Source organism: Etheostoma cragini, chromosome 23, assembly GCF_013103735.1.
Source record: "Etheostoma cragini isolate CJK2018 chromosome 23, CSU_Ecrag_1.0, whole genome shotgun sequence".
Lineage (NCBI taxonomy): Eukaryota > Metazoa > Chordata > Actinopteri > Perciformes > Percidae > Etheostoma > Etheostoma cragini.
The window spans coordinates 11,262,142-11,279,511 of record NC_048429.1 but is presented as its reverse complement, the minus strand read 5'-3'; the positions used below and the strand labels follow the sequence as shown (position 1 = coordinate 11,279,511).

General features: G+C 39.9%; 1 protein-coding gene across 7 annotated transcripts in view; it reads right to left on the bottom strand.

The window, feature by feature from the left end:
* Nucleotides 1-17,370, bottom strand: part of dock4b (dedicator of cytokinesis 4b) — a 115,124-nt gene that overhangs the window by 35,970 nt on the left and 61,784 nt on the right. For all 7 annotated transcript variants that reach the window (XM_034863227.1, XM_034863228.1, XM_034863233.1 and 4 more), the window contains exons 14-25: nucleotides 15,140-15,264; nucleotides 14,372-14,534; nucleotides 12,316-12,422; nucleotides 10,494-10,647; nucleotides 9,246-9,343; nucleotides 8,994-9,077; nucleotides 7,437-7,537; nucleotides 6,261-6,342; nucleotides 5,066-5,236; nucleotides 2,559-2,748; nucleotides 1,726-1,862; nucleotides 522-656 (exon numbers count right to left, since the gene is read on the bottom strand). In XM_034863227.1, coding sequence (XP_034719118.1) covers nucleotides 522-656; nucleotides 1,726-1,862; nucleotides 2,559-2,748; nucleotides 5,066-5,236; nucleotides 6,261-6,342; nucleotides 7,437-7,537; nucleotides 8,994-9,077; nucleotides 9,246-9,343; nucleotides 10,494-10,647; nucleotides 12,316-12,422; nucleotides 14,372-14,534; nucleotides 15,140-15,264 — 1,547 coding nt within the window. The remainder of the gene's footprint in view (nucleotides 1-521; nucleotides 657-1,725; nucleotides 1,863-2,558; nucleotides 2,749-5,065; nucleotides 5,237-6,260; nucleotides 6,343-7,436; nucleotides 7,538-8,993; nucleotides 9,078-9,245; nucleotides 9,344-10,493; nucleotides 10,648-12,315; nucleotides 12,423-14,371; nucleotides 14,535-15,139; nucleotides 15,265-17,370) is intronic.

The window sequence follows — 17,370 nt, the reverse complement described above, 5'->3', positions numbered from 1 at the left end:
AGCTGACTAGATTGCGCTCTCTCTCAAACTCAGCAATAAAGACAGTGATTAGCAAAGCTTCACTTGACCATCACTAATGGCAACATCAGCACTGAATCATGGCGTTCTTGCAAAGGAATCCCTTTTATATTTTTTGTTACAGGAAGTAGGAAAGAAAGCACTTTGTTATATTGAATTCCATTTCTAAACCTCTATGCATCCAGTGGGAATAGGAGAAAAGCTCTATCACAAGTGGAACAACCCTTGCTTAAGTCTCAATCATTACACAATGATGATTATAATGATGTCATCATTATCCGCTTCAACACCCCCTTTTCATGCTGTTGTATTAAACTTAATTATTGCCATTAATGTTAATAATGTTAGCAGAAATATAATCGCCACAGCACCAACTCAATTTTAAATCTATAATTACTCCTGCACATTTGGTCCCAAAACAATTTACAGTTGTACACTCACTCCCCCACTCACTCACTCCCTCACTCACTCACAGTACTGTACACGGTAACTGTAACACATACAGTGACATCCTGGAACTGTAGTCTCATGGCAGGTCCTGCAGGCTGGGGCCGGTTGCTAATTTCCAGGATGGTTCTCAGTAAAACTCCCAGCAGGCTCTCTACAATTAGCTCCACCTCTTCTGAGACCACCGGCTCCTACACAAAAGACAAAACACTTGGACATGAATGAAAAAGGGAACACTTCACTTCACTTTTACTTTAGCAACATATCCAAGACCTAAAATGTCATGGTGAAATTAGAAAAATTACCAACCCTTACCTGAATGTTCCCATACAACAAAAGGTAACTAATTTACATTCTACTTGCGTTTTTCTGACAACTGACGTCATTCTGCCTCAGATCCAAAGCCTTCACTCCTTACCCTATAATCTTACTTTCCTCACAGTTTTAATGAGTCTTGAACTAGTAGGTATGGGCCCTAAGACGAAGTTATAAGGCAAAGAACGACCTTTTCAAACTTTATATTCACAGAGAAAAAAGAGAAAGGAAAAGAATAAAAGAAGATGCAATACAAAGGAGAGGAAGACAGTTCAAGATTAAAAGAAACTCAAAGAGAGTGGAGGATAAACTGGTGTGTGTGTGTGTGTGTGTGTGTGTCCATCTCCCTCTTGTATCTACATTGGATAAGACAGACAGGTCTTGGACAGAGCGATAATGAGAAGGAGCTTCAGACTGGCACATTGGCTTCAACTGCTGTCACTTCCCCTTAGGTGGTGCCAGTCTCTGTGTGTGTGTGTGTGTGTGTGTGTGTGCTAGCGTGCACGTTCTAGTGTGTGTCCTACTGGGCGCCTTTACCACTAGCGGCCCTGCTGCAAGTCAGGCAACCCGAGCTGCCACACATCAAAGTGACTGCCACTTCGACAATGCCATTGCTAAATTGATGGTTCATTACTGAACTGCACGGCTGTCAATGTGCTTGTTACTAAGACTAATTGACCATATACACAACAAAGCAATCTGCTATTGCAATGTATTGGCGAGGACACTGCTGCAAGACTAATTCCTTTAAAGTTATTTTTCAGTTATTATGGTAGTAATTCCCCCTAGACAGTCACACTGTTTAATAATAGCAAAGCAAATTATATAATTGTATAAAGTCCCTTCATCCATAATAAAATGTACAAACCACCTACTGATTTGCTGAAGTCGACTGGATGTAGGGGGCTTGTACAATGGAAAACCAATTACCACAGTAATATTTACCGCAGTGCCATTCTCCTCCTTCTGGATGAGGGAGAGCATGCTGGTGAGGATGCGGGCGCACATGACCAGGTCTCTCTGCTCCTGCATGTGTGCCTGGAGGATACGGAGCACCACCGGCAACAGGATGCACCGTGACTCTGCAACACAAACACACACAGTCAATTGTCCCACATCAAAGACATAATGATATATCAAGAGTGAAGACAACAGAGACGAACAGGGAAAACACACCAACCATCTGTGTCTGTATTAGTTTTTGTTTTGCTATTATGAGCACACAAGGTTTCTTGTGTGTTTCTGTTTAATCAAAAGTTTCTCAATGTAAGTCTTTGTGTAACGTTAATATGATTTGCATGAGGGATGTTTTTCATGCCACATGTAAACTTTGGGAGCATGCTGGAAATAAAATAAATGACAGTGATTTGCTAGAGTGTAAAGCCTTCATTAAGAACAACGTAATGACATGTAGTTAGGTGCACTGTAGGGTAACAATTAGTCGAGGTGTGTCCTCAAATGACTCCACTGCAGGAGTGCACAGCCGCTTAGTATAATATGGAATAATAGCCTGTTTGTACATGACGCAAGACAAATATACAGCGCAAAGTATCACTGATTATTGTCTACATTTTGCAGATGGATCTAGTTGTTCAAATCTGTTTGTTTCCCTCTGTGCTGTTTATTTTCCTTGTGTGTTCATAATCTGTATGCAAGGGCTTTTTGTTTTTCTGTAATTGGATCACAAATGTTTCACTGCTGGGCTTTCAGTGTGTTTACAAGCTGGAATTATGTTTGCACATCAAGCTGTGTATCTGTTTGTGTAAACAGTTTTTTACCTGGGTTAATGTAAAGCTGGCTTTCCACCGTCTTGGCAATGCACTGCAGTTTGACAGCCTCCAGGCAGTCAGCATGGACAGCGGTGGGTAGGGTGCCCAGCGTCTCCCTGGCAAAGCCAGCCACCTCACGCACGGAGAAGATCTTCAAAAGCTCGCTATAAACTGCTGGAAATGTCCGCAGGAACACCGCCTAGACAGAATGGGGCATGTTCAAACATTTGGCTAAATTGAACAGGCACTATGAACCCATTATCGCAAACAAAAACCTCAAAGACTGGAATCTATTTGTCGAAAGTCAATAACCAAAAGCATTCAAATAGATATTCATACTTAAAAGAGAATTTCAAGATATGAATATGCATGTTTTACAGTATATTAGTATTTTTCAATACATTTTCAACTAAATCAGCAATATATATTGTATATCAATCTAATAAAGGCCTCCATTCTCACAGTGATGTGGAGGGCCTGTGAAGCTCAATGGGGAAAACTGGTAATAACAGACTGTGTTCAATCCCTCAGGGGCTTTGGGTTAAAGACTTAATTTCACAAAAGGCAATCATAACACAATAGATGTTTTATATTAATGTTCGCCTGTGTTAACAGAGTGCTCTTTTGTTGGGAAAACAAAGGTAAATAGCCACTGTTGTGCTATGAATCACTGCCCTTCACTAGATTTGGTTGGTAGCAGGAGCTCAAGGATTATTTGGACTCAATGTAAGGGCTACTCCAGTGGGACTGCTGTCTGTTGCTGGTTTCTAGCTCTCAGTCTGATGCTTTTTCTTCCTGTCAAGTTCTGTCAGATTCTTGCTGCACAATTGAAAAATAAAGATTAGAAAAATCTAGAGGTCAGTCACTGTGTCCCTTTTTCTATTATTCTCCCAGGAAAGCCTGGCACAAGATAGAAGCCATTTTTCAGCATCACTTCTGTTCACTGATACAGGTGCTGTGTAATTTTGACAAAAGAATAGTTTAGATGCAGAGCAGTTTCAAAGTACTGCAGCCTATTATATTATAAATCAGAGGGTTTATCTACCAACATGGTGTCTAGTCTACTCAGACTGGTGTAACAAAAACACAACACAATTCCTATTTTTGTTTTGAATTACCATAAATACATTCAATATGTTCTAATTACATGCTTTCCTTACAATCTGTATAATTGCTCTGTGCATGACATATTTGGAACATAATAACTGGGTCACTGTCCAGAAACAGACGTTTAGAGAAACTACTAATTACACAATTGTTCCCTGAGGCAAAGTCCATCTGTGCAGAAAAACATAATGACAATTACCTTATAAATCAAATGATATTAAGGCAAGATACAGTATCTACAGTAGTATTGAAAACAACAACATCACTCTGCATATTCAGTGCTTTACCTTGGATGTCTTTCTGTAACGAGAACTACAACACATATCAGGTTACAGGTGATCGATTATGCACATGGTTTTTGTATGTATGTGTGTGTGTGTGTGTGTGTGTGTGTGTGTGTGTCCACATGACTCAGATTAGCATTAGCCTGGCCTGCATCTTCCCACTAGTGGCTAGGCTAGCGTGTTGAGTATACAGATTAGCGGAGATCAGGAGTCCGTGGATGGGTAAAGTGAAGCTTTGCAGACAGCATGAAGAGGGCACAACAGGAATAGCTAATGTTACATTTATTCTTGGGGCGTCTAAGTGAGGTGAAATACTTACAAAGCAACCAGAAGGTTTAAAACAAGACAGTCAGTATCTTGCGTCAATTGTTAGAATTGTTCAAATGAGCTGTGAAAAGAATACTTGATGGAGTAATTGAAAAAACTGAAAAGATGAAAACTTTCCTTGCTGAATGTTTATGGTGAGGCAAAACAGGAAAAAAAGTATTAACATAGGCTGCTTGAATGAACACACACACATTTATATGCAGGTTTTGTGTGACCTGAGTGCTGAGAGCGTCCTGGTCGATAAAAAAAGTACATGAATCTAATGGACTAAAAGAGAAGTAACTGGAAAAAAGAGGCAAGGGAGAAAGAACAGACAAACAAAAGACAAAAAGAAATGGAGAAGGAAGATGAAAAAAGACGAGATGGAAGCAGATTGGTTCTGGCGAGGCCGAAAGGTCCCCACAAGTGTGGTCTGTGTATAATTAGAATTATCCGTGGTGTCTTTAGCTTGTTTGTTTTAGTTGCTTGTTCAAAATCAGTGACGGTGGCTGCCCTGCTGTGCAGACCTCCCAACAGAAATGGAAAAGCTGCCACAGAAAATTTCTATTCCGAGTCCAGACCCTCTGGCAGCGTGAAATTCAATTACAGACAATTTCTCACCTATCACAACTACATTAACAGGAGTCTTTGAGAAAGAAATCAGAATGTGGTGCAAGTACTGTATAGACAGGCAAGAATTTAGAAATTCACATACTTGTACACAAAGACATACCCTCAAGACAGGTTTTGAGAGATGTAGATGCATTTCACAGGTTTCTGAAAGCACATACAAACACACACACACACACACACACACACCTGTGTTTGTGCAACTGGACTGGTGCTTTTGTTTTCCTGCGAGAGGAAGAAGCGGATGGACATGAAGAGCTCGTGGATGCAGACTCTGAACTCCTCCTCGTTCTGGCCTCCTGTGGCCAATGAGAAGAGCCGGCGGGACTGGATAATGTACTTGAAGATGTACTCGCTGGCCTGGAGGATAGAAAGAACAAACAATTCTTGCTGTTTAGCAACTGTTTGATGATTAGGAAAGCCCAGCCCAGTCTGATTTGACTTCCCTTCCGATGGAAATGGTTAAAGAATGATATGGCGTTAATTTTGCCCCTGATGCATTTTTACACGCACTTCTACATTGATCTTTAAGCAAAAGTGGTGTGTTGGAATGACAGAACAGATTGCCAACAACTTTGATAAAGTCACTAATGAAGCAAAAATGCCTGATATTGTTTGCTCCAGCCTCTCAAATGTAAGCATTTGCAGTTTTTCTGTTTTATGTCTCCGTAAAAAAAAAAAAATATATATATATATATATATATATATATATATATATATATATATATATATATATATATAAAATTTGACTTTAATAGTGAGGAGTTTATCAAGTGACCTGCTTTTTCCTTTATTAGAAAAGTATTACAAAGTTGTCTAGAGATAAACCAATTCACATTGTTGCTCCAAAATGAAACCTATCTAAAGAAATGCTCTATAAAAAACGTAATAAAAAACATTCTATAGATCGCTCATACTGTAGAAGGAAACCCTGCAAACACATCTGCGATGTACCACTCATTTATTATTTACTGTATGACAGAGTAACATTTACTTCTGGTGCAGAATGTATTCCGTGAATGATAAATGGGAAACCACAGTACAGAAGCAGCAATGTGCTTCTCTGACGCCGCATCTGCATGAGTCATTAAAATAATGTGATGTGGATTAGCAACACCAGAGGCACTGCATTTCTGCTGATTAAAATTGCATGCAGCGTAATGGATTGAGGAGGGGAATAATGAATGGTGGCGCAATGTGGAATAAATTACAAGGAGTGGCAGCAAGAGGGAGAAGTTTGTTTGTTTGTATTTCTGGATGCATCTGTGTTTAATTGGATTTAATTGTGTATGTGTGTATATGCATGATTATGTGTTTTAAAAAATGCCACAATGATGTGTTTGCCTTGTCTGTGCATGTGTGTGTTCTCTAGCAAATGCCTCACCTTGAGCACCTGCTGTATGTGATCCTGATGTTCTGCGTCAACAATGCGGTCCACATACCACTTCAGCACTTTGATCAGATCCCTAGAGAAAACACACACACACACAAACACACGCACACACACACACACACACAAACACACACAAAATTACTACTCTCCCCAAGCTACACTTTTGAGCTTCTCTCACTGGATTGAGCAAATAAAGATGATGCAATGCAGTTTTTTTTGCTTTTTTTTTTAAATCAAACACTTCATCACACATTGTTTAAATCAATTTCAGAGATCCAATAGTCCTTCATAAATACAGCTGATTCAAATGTTACATTTGATCTGGATGACGGACAAATTCAATAAAAAATACTTTGTTGTTGGTACCAGTTTTTAAACTGCTGGAGTTTAAAATAAAACTATTCAAATTGAAGCAATACTTCCACAATATAATAGTAGTATGTAATAGTATAGTAATATAACAGTAAGCTGTGAGAGAGAATGAGAGGATTTTCTCTTTCTAATAAGGACTGGATGACATATTGATTCCCTATTAATGACCTAAGACAGGTATAATAACTATGTTAATTATTAAGGTGTGACACTTTGAATTAAACAATTTCAAATGTAAAATAGGGATGTGGCAAAAGCTTTCTGTGTGGGTGCATGCAAAGACTAAAAAAATAAAAGAAAACCGCGACAGCACGACATCTTAGCAGGTGTATAGAGTGTGAATTAGCCAGTGAGAACAGCAGGTTGTGAATACATGTGTGAATGTTCGTGTGTGTGTGTGTGTGTGTGTGTGTGTGTGTGTGTGTGTGTGTGTGTGTGTGTGTGTGTGTGTGTGTGTGTGTGTGTGTGTGTGTGTGTGTGTTTGTGTCTGTGTCTGTGGGGCAGAGAAGTAGAATAATTAGGAGATGGCAAGCAAAAGTGAGCACAATTTCCAATTTCACTTATCATCAGCCAGGGGGCACCATAAGCATTTCATTCCCACTTCTGTTGACTAAATCACAGCAAAGAACTGCCTCTAAGTCACTGACGTCAGTTGGCCTGTCTGCATGCCTGCTCATGTGATACAGTATGCCATTAGAATACAATACAAGGAGGCAGCACTGCTGAACACTTATAGCTGCTGCTGTAGCCCTTAGCAGCCACATCTCAAGAAATGGAGGCTGAAATGTCATATACCTGTAGGACAAAGCTCCGGCAAAGTGGCTCTCGATGTAGGTGTCCATAACTGGTTTGAAGTGCTGGAATTTGCTGTCCTGCAGGAGGTTGATAATATGGACCTGGAAATCACAGGAAAATACATATTATGAAACAGTATTCCTTAACACTGAAAATTAGTTTTTGTGCAACTCTGTTTTCCCCCTTGAGGAGCTTTTCATTCATTTCATCATTCATCATATTGTATTTATTCTGTGTCAGTTTGTTCCAGCTTTTCACTGAAGCGGCATGATAAGTGAAATATTATATATTATATTAGATTATATATATATATATTAAACTCAAGACTGCATGTTTTCACCATGCTATCAAATGGAAATAGCTCAGTAGTAGCTTAGTCAGAAGGGGAGTTGGGTTGGGAACCGGTGGGTTGCTGGTCCAAGTCCCCATACGGACCAAAGTATGGTGGTGGACTGGTAGCTGGAAACCAGTTCACCCCCTGGGTACTGCCAAGGAGCTCTTGAGCAAGAAACCAACCCCACAACTGCTTGTGTTGACTTTCCACGGGCAGCTCCCTCACTATGACAACTCTCCGTTAATGCATGTGTAGGTGTAAGAGCATGTGTGTGTAATTCAGGCCTGTGTGTAATCACAACAGATTGAAAACATTGTAATTTCCCCTTGCATGACATTATTCTAAATGCAATATGTATAATAAATAATTAAAGTAAATTAAACTAACTGACAAAAAAATAATAATTTGAGGTGATGCTGTTCTGTTAGCAAAGTGCTAAAGACAGCTGATAAAAAGGAATAATATTTGGTCATTTTTCAGCTTGTCATCATTATATGAACCTTTGCCTTGATATTAAACCTTGAACTCTAACACCCATACGGGATATCTATAGGGAGAAAGTAAAATTTTAAAAAATAAGTTAACATTACTACATATATTATTATATACACAACATTGTTCCCAAAAAGTGTCCAAAAGTGTCCAAATGAAGATACAATGTATCAAATTGATTCAATATGAGAATGAAAAAAGGAGAATAAAAATAGATAACATGTATAGATGTCAACAAATATGACAAAACAACAAAGCTAAAGCCCTTTTTAAAGTAGCTGCACGGATTACTCAATGTTTCCCCTGCGTGCAGGTTGTTGAGAAATGCACTGCCTTAGTCCGACAGCAGAAGATAAGTTTGACTGTCAGACTTGTTGGATCGCTAAAAACAGAAACTTGATAACAGCGCCAGCTCGCTGGACCTTTTTCATCACTGATAACGCCACGCTGGGAGGAGAAAGTGTGTCCATGTGTCAGTGTGAGACTGATGTAGAGAGAGAGAGAGTCAGAGAGAGAGAGAGATCGATCATAGCCTCGCTCTATCAGCGCAATGCAGCATGACCAGGGTAAGATTGGTTCAGCAAGCTCTGTGGACATCACTGGATCTTTCTCCGCCACTAAGTTTGTGTTTCTGTTTTCTGTGTTTGACTCAAACACTATGATATTGTGTTTGACAAATGAAAGAAGCGAGGAATCAGAAGGTTAAAAAAGATTCATTAGAGCTCACTTACCAGTGAATCAAACACCTTGAGCCCATATCTCTGAGAGCTTTCATCCAGAATACCAAAGAGAGTGTCCAGAGTGTCCTGTAGAAACTGTACAAAAGGGAGGTTTTTTTTTTTTGCGTGAGCTGCAGAATCAAATTAAACTTGACTTTTCCGTTTTGATCCTCTCAACTTCATCAACTTCTTCAACGCAATCAATACTATAAATGTCAGGACAGTGAGATCAATTCAGTAGTGAGAAACTCATTGTGGACCTACTTTGACAATCTCTGAGCCATCGATCTCCTTCAGCTTGGAGAGGCTGTCGTTGATCCGTTCGGGGTGGGCTCGCCACTTCAACAGGTCCAGCATATCTCCTGAAGCAAGACAAAAAAGAGGGAAATATAGAAAGCTATCATAGTAAATGAAGGAGTTAAAAGAAAAACAGAAGTAACAACGAGGAGATTGAGACACATTTTGTTTGTAAAGAAACGCAGGGTTATGAGAGCAACGTGCACCTCAGATCACAAAACATCACCACACCCTTCAATTACAGCCCAAAAACCTCCTCAGAATCCAAACAAATGATGACATTTTCAAGTGTAGGGGGATAAAGGAGATAAAAAGTCATTTTCCTGAGCCAGGGTCCCCAGACACGCGCATGAATAAAACATAAATCTTGAGAAGAAAGTCTTTTAGCTGTCTCTTAGGATTCTGTTCAACCTGAAGTGTGTCTTCTCGCAACTTTGTGAGCGAATCTGTGTCTATGTGTGTTTGTTTTTGTGCAAGACTGCATTTGTTTTTAACCCATCTGTCAAATAGATTTTACCATCAAAGACTGCAATACTTATATAATAAATTCACAACTAAATAAAATTTATTCAGCAAATGAACAGCCTTCTGCAAGAATAATTGTGCCTGTAGCCTGTTTGTTTATAAATTCTACCATATAATTAATGAGGTTTAAAAGGAATATTTATCATTCAGTTTTTTTTGCAGTTGGAAAATCCTGTTGTCTGTTACAGCAGTGACAGTGTCTGAGTTTTAGGATGCACCAATTTATGATTATTGTTGGCTATTGTCCACCACAGGGTAAATATTGCAAACATATCAGTGACAAGCTAGTCCTTCTGAAATGAGACTACAAATTCCACTGGGCAAGCAGATATTTGTAATCAAGGATTTATAGGTTAATTACCAAGCAATGCATACTGGAAGCTATTCCCAGCACCCTGCATATTAACAGGGTTTTTTTATACACTGGATGGAAATATAACTTTCTTACCTGTACAGAAGTTGTCACTCACTCCTTATAGTTTGTTTAAACACATGGCATTGTACCATTTTGTTTGCCTTTCGTGAAATGATGATCACTATCTTTGGCAGCAATATTTCTATATCCTACTCACAGAGCTGCACCGAAGCATGGGACCTCCAATTTAAAAATGTGACAAGAGTTTGAGCCCAGAAGCCAAAACACCTCACCAGGCACGTGGCCAAAACAGTCAATCCCTGAGTTTAGTTTACCATTTTGCGTGAGCTTGGTGGAGCAGAGAAAGCTGGTGATCCAGAAAGACTCCTTGGGGCCTTTCAGAGTCTGGTTGTTGGACGGGAGGTTGGCCTTGGAGAATGGCAGCTTCAGATAGCGCGAACAGTCTGCCAAGCTGGTATTCTCCTCACACTGAGATCGCAAGAAAGAAAAGAACACATTTTGTAAACTGGCACAGAAGATTTACAGGAAAGGAGCGGAAGGATGTGACACATTCCCTGTTTTAATGGCAAATCTTCAAAATCATTGAATAATCTGTGGGTGGTTTTTATGATTGTACAAAAATAGTCAAAGGTTTCTATATTATATCAGAGGTGTGGGATTGCACGCATTGTATCATGATTGTGAGATTGAAGCTATTGCATAATCAATCACTGAACATGTTATTTCTGGGATTTAATGCTGCCTCAATGTGTACAGCTGAGGCTGTTTGAGCTCCAAAGTTACCACACAGTTTGGACTGATTCTGCTGTGTCTATTTTGGTTCTGAAGAGAAAGTAGGCCATGCCAGTTTCATTGAGCTTTTCAACAACTTCCATCTGGCATTAGAACGGGCCTTTCCCCCCCCCTTTCAATAGTGGGAACACACAGGGATACCAGAGTTAGACCTCTAAAACTGGCAGGTTAGCAGGAGGATCACATTTGGCCACCCAAAAGGGAAAAGAAGACTGTGAAAAGAGGGTTTTTGGTTTTTAAAGACCGTTGACAATACTTCAGCTTACAGCAACATAAATAATCAGACATTTGGTAACTGTTCAGCCTCACTGCCAATAAAATGTATAAATGTATTCCATGCTTTTCTGTCCTCCGCAAAGCCTGAGGTTTATACACACACCCTTCGCCTGCAGTTGAGTAAAATCATGTAGTAGCTTTTAACCAAGGGACGCTGGCCAATTTATTTGTTTTAGTCTTTTGATGTTTCAAAACCAAAATGTGTGAAAAGATGAGTGTGAGCGTCTTAAGGTCTGTAAAATTCCCAAAAAGGATTTAAGGCCAGTCTAAACACAGAGATAGACTATCTTTAAATGCAATGTGTATACATCCAGTTGAGTACCAACTGTTTCTTGCACTTGCATGGAAACACATATACATTATCACTCACTCACTCGTTCAACTCAACAGCTTAAAAATGTTATGTAAGTGGACATGACTCATGGGCCATTTGGTCTGTAATAGAGCGTTGTGAGCCGTTTGCCAGCCCGTGGTACCAAACACTAAGATAACAGAGTTACAGCATGTTACCATTTAGAGCAAATGATTCACATAATAATACAGTATGCAGCATGTATTCCCATCCAAAGTAACCTTGGGGACACCTGTATGATGCAAAACAGTCAGTGGGTTCACTTAAGAGAGTGTCAGAGCTGTGATTTACCAATGACCAGAGTGGCCATTGATTTTGTTTCTTTCTGTCCACTGAAATCTTTTCTTTTGAAATTGCACTTTTCCTGTTAAATGCCATGTCAAACGTGCCACGCAAGAACTTAAGAGTGGACAGGATGGCATACCGATAAAGGCCAAGAAGCTTAAATTATCATACAAAAAACAGACCGCTCAAAATTGTTGATCACAAAAAGGCCGACCACTCCCCTGTTATTTAGATATAACACTTCAACCAAGAAAATGCCTTGAAAACAGTGAAATCATCACATTATATTGTTTCAAAATAACACTCAATTTTGTTTTCTTTTTTTTCCTGCAGTACATGTGCCAAAACCGAATATCCTGCAAGCAGCAATCGTGAATTCGATTCCATGTTGTTGTGTCAGAGTCTTTGTGGTGAGGGTATGAAGGTTTTACCTTATGGATAATGAGCTCATGGGTGCCATCTGGCAGAGTCCTGCCATCCTCCTGCATCAGAGGAACAAAGGAGTAGCCAAACAGTTTCTTCTCTCCCTTGTCTTTAGCTGTCAAACAACAACACATGGGCATGGCATTGAGTCAAAAATCCACAAGCACAGACTGCATGAAAATAAACAAAACAAAAACTAATGTTATGCAACTGGTTCTTTTCAGATTATGCAATACATATGAATACGTTGAAAAAGTGAATATGATGCTCTGCCTCCCATGTGTTAAATCTACTTAAAAACCCCAAGCTATAAAGGATCGTTGATAATGTTAACATGCAGGTGGTATACATTCGGGTCAATGGTTTTACATTATTCCCCTGATAGACAATGAAAGCGCGCCACAAAACGCAGCAATGCATCAGCAAGAAGCAGAGAAGAAGACCACTAGTTAGCAAACATGAATGCAAACAATCGGAAAAACAATCATTTTAAATGCTGTAATGTTACTCTTCGAGGGCCTGATTAATGCGGGTTGCTGTGTTTTTAGGAAGCTTTTTGAAAACTCTGGGCATAATTTGCATTATGAACACATGTTTTCTGATTTGTTTTGTGCTTTAGCAATAAAGTCCTAATGTGCGCACAGCGGGAAGTGAAAAGTGCAGTGCTGGGAAGCTTTCTATTTCCTTTCATTGCAACACCAGAATTTTTTTTGAAGCAACCCTACCGTGTGTGCGTGTGTGTGTGTGTGTGTGTGTGTGTGTGTGTGTGTTCACTCTCCCAGGAGAAGCATAAGTTGTACTGTCTTGCTTTGCTGTGATTACGTTTTTACACCAGGAAGTTTATTGCTTACACGACTCAAGACTGTAAACTTTTTCTTTTCGGACAGGTTTCCTAATCTATAAACCCTCATCGCCTTGGGCACTAGGAGATTAGGAAAGATTAAGTGGTACTGTGAGAAACTCAGGCTTAGCTGAGCTTGGCAGACCAGGAAGAGATTGATGAGATTGTATGAAATGTCTTGAAACCACTCTACCAAATACACAATGCTATTTTTTTCCTTCAATTGGTTGGCTTGTCGGGAATTTAGGGTTTTAAATTGTGAACAAGGAAAGACTTTGTATCTTTAAACTGTCTAGTGAGAGAGAAAGAAGCTGCTCCTATGACAGCATTACAAACAATAAAATGCGCCTTCTTCTGAAAATTGTTTCATTTGTTTGAAATATTACAAATCCTATCAACAAACAAGCTGTAATGACGCTGAAAGGTCCTTACAGTCCCCTTCAGCACCATTTTGAAACACTGGACTCCCCACAAACAAATCAACAATTAACACTGCTGCTAGATGGAATTTAAAGGCGTATTCATATACATTTGCTTTATGTTTTGCCTTAATTGAAAATGAGAGTGTCTACTAATCATATTTCAACAGACAGGTTGTCTCAGAGTTTGGTAGCCCTAATTGTGCATGTAATATAGTCTCCTCAGTTTGGTGTCACCACAGGCTTAAATTGGGCTGTTAATGGACAGCCCTTGAGAAGCAATGCTTGCACTGTGAGCAGTAATAAGGCTACTATATCTACTGCACACAGCCACACAGCCTCCTCGCTTGGCTGCAAACAGCATAATGATATCAGGTTGTTATGAGTGAAGAGACTCTGCCCTCTCCCTGCAGCCCAAAGACAGAGTGAGAGCAGTATATTGTTATAATTAAAGTTTGGTCTCATTAGGAGGTGAGAAGCTGGACAAACTAGTCTCATTATTATATATATATATATATATATATATAAATGCTTAAACAATCAAACACTTTTACACTTGAACATCATCTATTTGGGGGTGGAAGCAGCCTCTGGGCTTGAGGCTGATTTCAGCAGGCAGTAGAGTGAAAGCTTATTGTGCTCTTCTCCCTCCACAACAATGCCTCTTTACCTCCAACTCCCCTGGATGTGAAACTGAAAAGAAAACAGTGCCTCAGGCATTCACACCTGAGCACCTAATGTCTGAAAATGTGGAAAAATGTGTTCACTTAACCGTTCCTAGAGAACAATCCTGTTCCCACTTACTGGAGCAGTGTCGGAACTCAAAACGAACGTGCGACCCGCGAAACATGTCGACCGGGATAGGCAGCTTGATTTGCTCCGCCCAGCGGGGGCTGTTGTTGTGGTACAGCACCAAGGAGTGGTACTCATCCCCACCTGGTTCACCAGAGCCGGCAGCCACGTGACTCTGAAAGAGAGATAGAAGAGAGTGAATAAAGACGGAAGCGGAGGGGAACAATGAGAAGAAAAAACAGGAAGTGAAGAGAGGAAATGAGACGCCAGGCCCAAGGATGAGGTAAGGGGCGCATCTGAAGGACACAATGAATAAATGAGTCACACATTAAAAGATCTGAGTGCATTAATAACCCTCCACACACCACAAATGCCAATAAAGTGAAAATGATATGGTTTACATGTGTGGGTTTTATGTGTGTCAGAGGGTTGCATGCCATGCGGTGGCAGGAGGGTTATATTTGAGTCTATTTTCTGTTCAAGGCCAAGGCAGCGCAGGAAACCACAGAAGCAGACTGTCACAGCGCTGCACCAGAAATGGGCAACACACTGGAGAGACACTTAGCTCTCATCTGGGTCAGCAATATATGAAGAGTTTTTCTCCAAAATAAGGCACCAGTTTTTAAGAAAAAAATCTAACTAAGGCATTTACTATCCTTCAAACTAAGTGGTTAGATGTTGAAACATGATATTTTCCCAATGACAGTTATGGTTCTTCCAAAACGGAGGCATGAAAACTGTGACATACAGTTGGTGAATAAAGAAAAAATTTGTTTTTACCTTTAGGATCTGTCCATCGATATCCAGCACATAGACAGTGATCTCTACATTCCTGGCAACGCTTTTCCCACCCTTCTCAAACTCGCCTTTCTCCAGTGTGATGTAAAGGTCATTCCTCATCTCTCCTGCAGGAACAGGAAGGTAAAAGAGGCAACAAGGCATTGATTATGCATAAGAGCAAGCATAAGGATCTCTCAGCAGCTTGACAGCAATTATTTGCGTAATGCTTCATAACAGGGGTGGACAGCATTTAGAGTAGTGGAATTTAATCATATATATATTCTGCTGACTGAAATCTAAAGCCTGAGCTAAGACCTTCCACCACCAGAGAATACATTATTTAAAACCTGCTATAAGTAGACTGGGTTGCTAAAATCCATATTCTTTGATTACAGCAGAGTAACAAGAGGCCATAGTACTCCATTGACCATTGCACTCCTATAACTTTGTCAAAATAAATCAATGTAAAGGAACTGAGATGTATCATCTTCTCTATTCCACACATTCTTCTTCCATCACAAAACACGGCACATACATTACCCACAATGCAACTCAACCATCAACAGTTCATCGAAGATTTGGGTCTGTTATGCTTGTGGCGACTAATGTAGCCACTAGCCTCAAGTAGAGATGGGACGTGAGCTACAGAGGTCTGGTAAGATCACCTCTGTCTAACTCCAGACCCCCAGATGTTTTTCATTTTCATACTTGTACTCTAAGCCCCAAACAACGCTGACTCAAACAGAGTGACACTACAGAATTCTGAGATCGAACACCTTTTTTTGGAGCCATTAAAGAATTCATATTACTTTTTCACACCTGCTGTAAAGACATTTTAAAAAAAATTCGGTAAAGTACCCTGTTTAACACACAGATTTCCATTTCTACATGCAGATGCAGTGCATATCTGGTCTATATATAAACATATAAGAAGATAACATTATGTAAACAAAGAATTGAAATGTGCTTGAGATAGCAAGGTGTCAGATCATCCTGTGTCCACAAGGTTTCCAGTTTGGTCCTCAACAAGCCAAAATAACTACTAACAACAATGCATCCCAGAAACAAACATAAATTAGAGTCCCTTCCTGCACATACGTTTTTTTATAACCTGGTGAATTTAAGTGGGTAAACAATGAACTCAGTGTCTGGGATTCACAAAAACTCAAATCTGACCAATAAACCTTTTGTTAAGGCTTGTGCTATAAGTGGTAAATCACTTAGGGAAATCAATGCCAGGAAGTTGTATTTTACATCTTGTTGTTATAACTGCAGCTGAATGTACAATCACTGGGTTAGGCACACATGCATTTCCTTCTGTAGGGGAAGTCAAAATGGTGTAAAGCACTCTGTGTAAGAAAGAGAATAGGCCTGTTTCCTCTGAGCCAAGCTGCAGTCAGACACACTGTAAAATAGGATCCCTATATAATTTGTGTGTGTGTGTGTGTGTGTGTGTCTGTGTGTGTGGTCATCATACAGTATATCTTTCTCTCGGGTCAACATTGATTTTCTGCTCTTAACAACAGTAACCACGGCAACATGGGGCATTTATACACACACATACTGTACGCTTGCCACACACGCACACGCACACACACACACACAAAAAGTGCAGTAAAGCAGACACATACAGGGGCAGTTTCTTAATGAACATTAAGAAAAAGGGAAGTGGAGAGGGTGGGGCTAGAGTTGTTAAAGAAAGATAATGAGGAGAAACATGCAGGGAGATACAAATCCAGAGAAGAGAGACAGAAAAAGAAGGGGAGACTGTTTCCTTAGCCCAAGGGCAGACTTACAGGCAGAAAGGGTGAGAGCACTCAGCGTTAAGGGTTTGGAGTCAGACAAAGACAAAGAAAGAGACAGTGAACATAAATCTGTGTTACTGAGGCGCTGGGGGACCCATAGTCTGTGGTTCTTCTTTATCTGTATGACCAGACAGCACACCTCACTAATTTAAAAGAACAGCTTTTTTGTGGTAAAAAAAAAAACCATCTCCTAATGTCCAGCTCTCAGAAATGAATGAACAGAGTCAGAAAGCTAACTCAATAAGCACTTTCCCTTCTTTTCTTTTTTCACAGTATATTCAAATATAAACATACGCATTTTGATTCTCTTGTTTCATCTTACATTCAAGTGGTTTGTTACCACGGCAACAAGACTCCATCTAGCTGAGCCTGAGGGTCTCTGCGAGGGTCTGTGTCATTTAGAGAAGAAGCTATTTAAGGGATGCC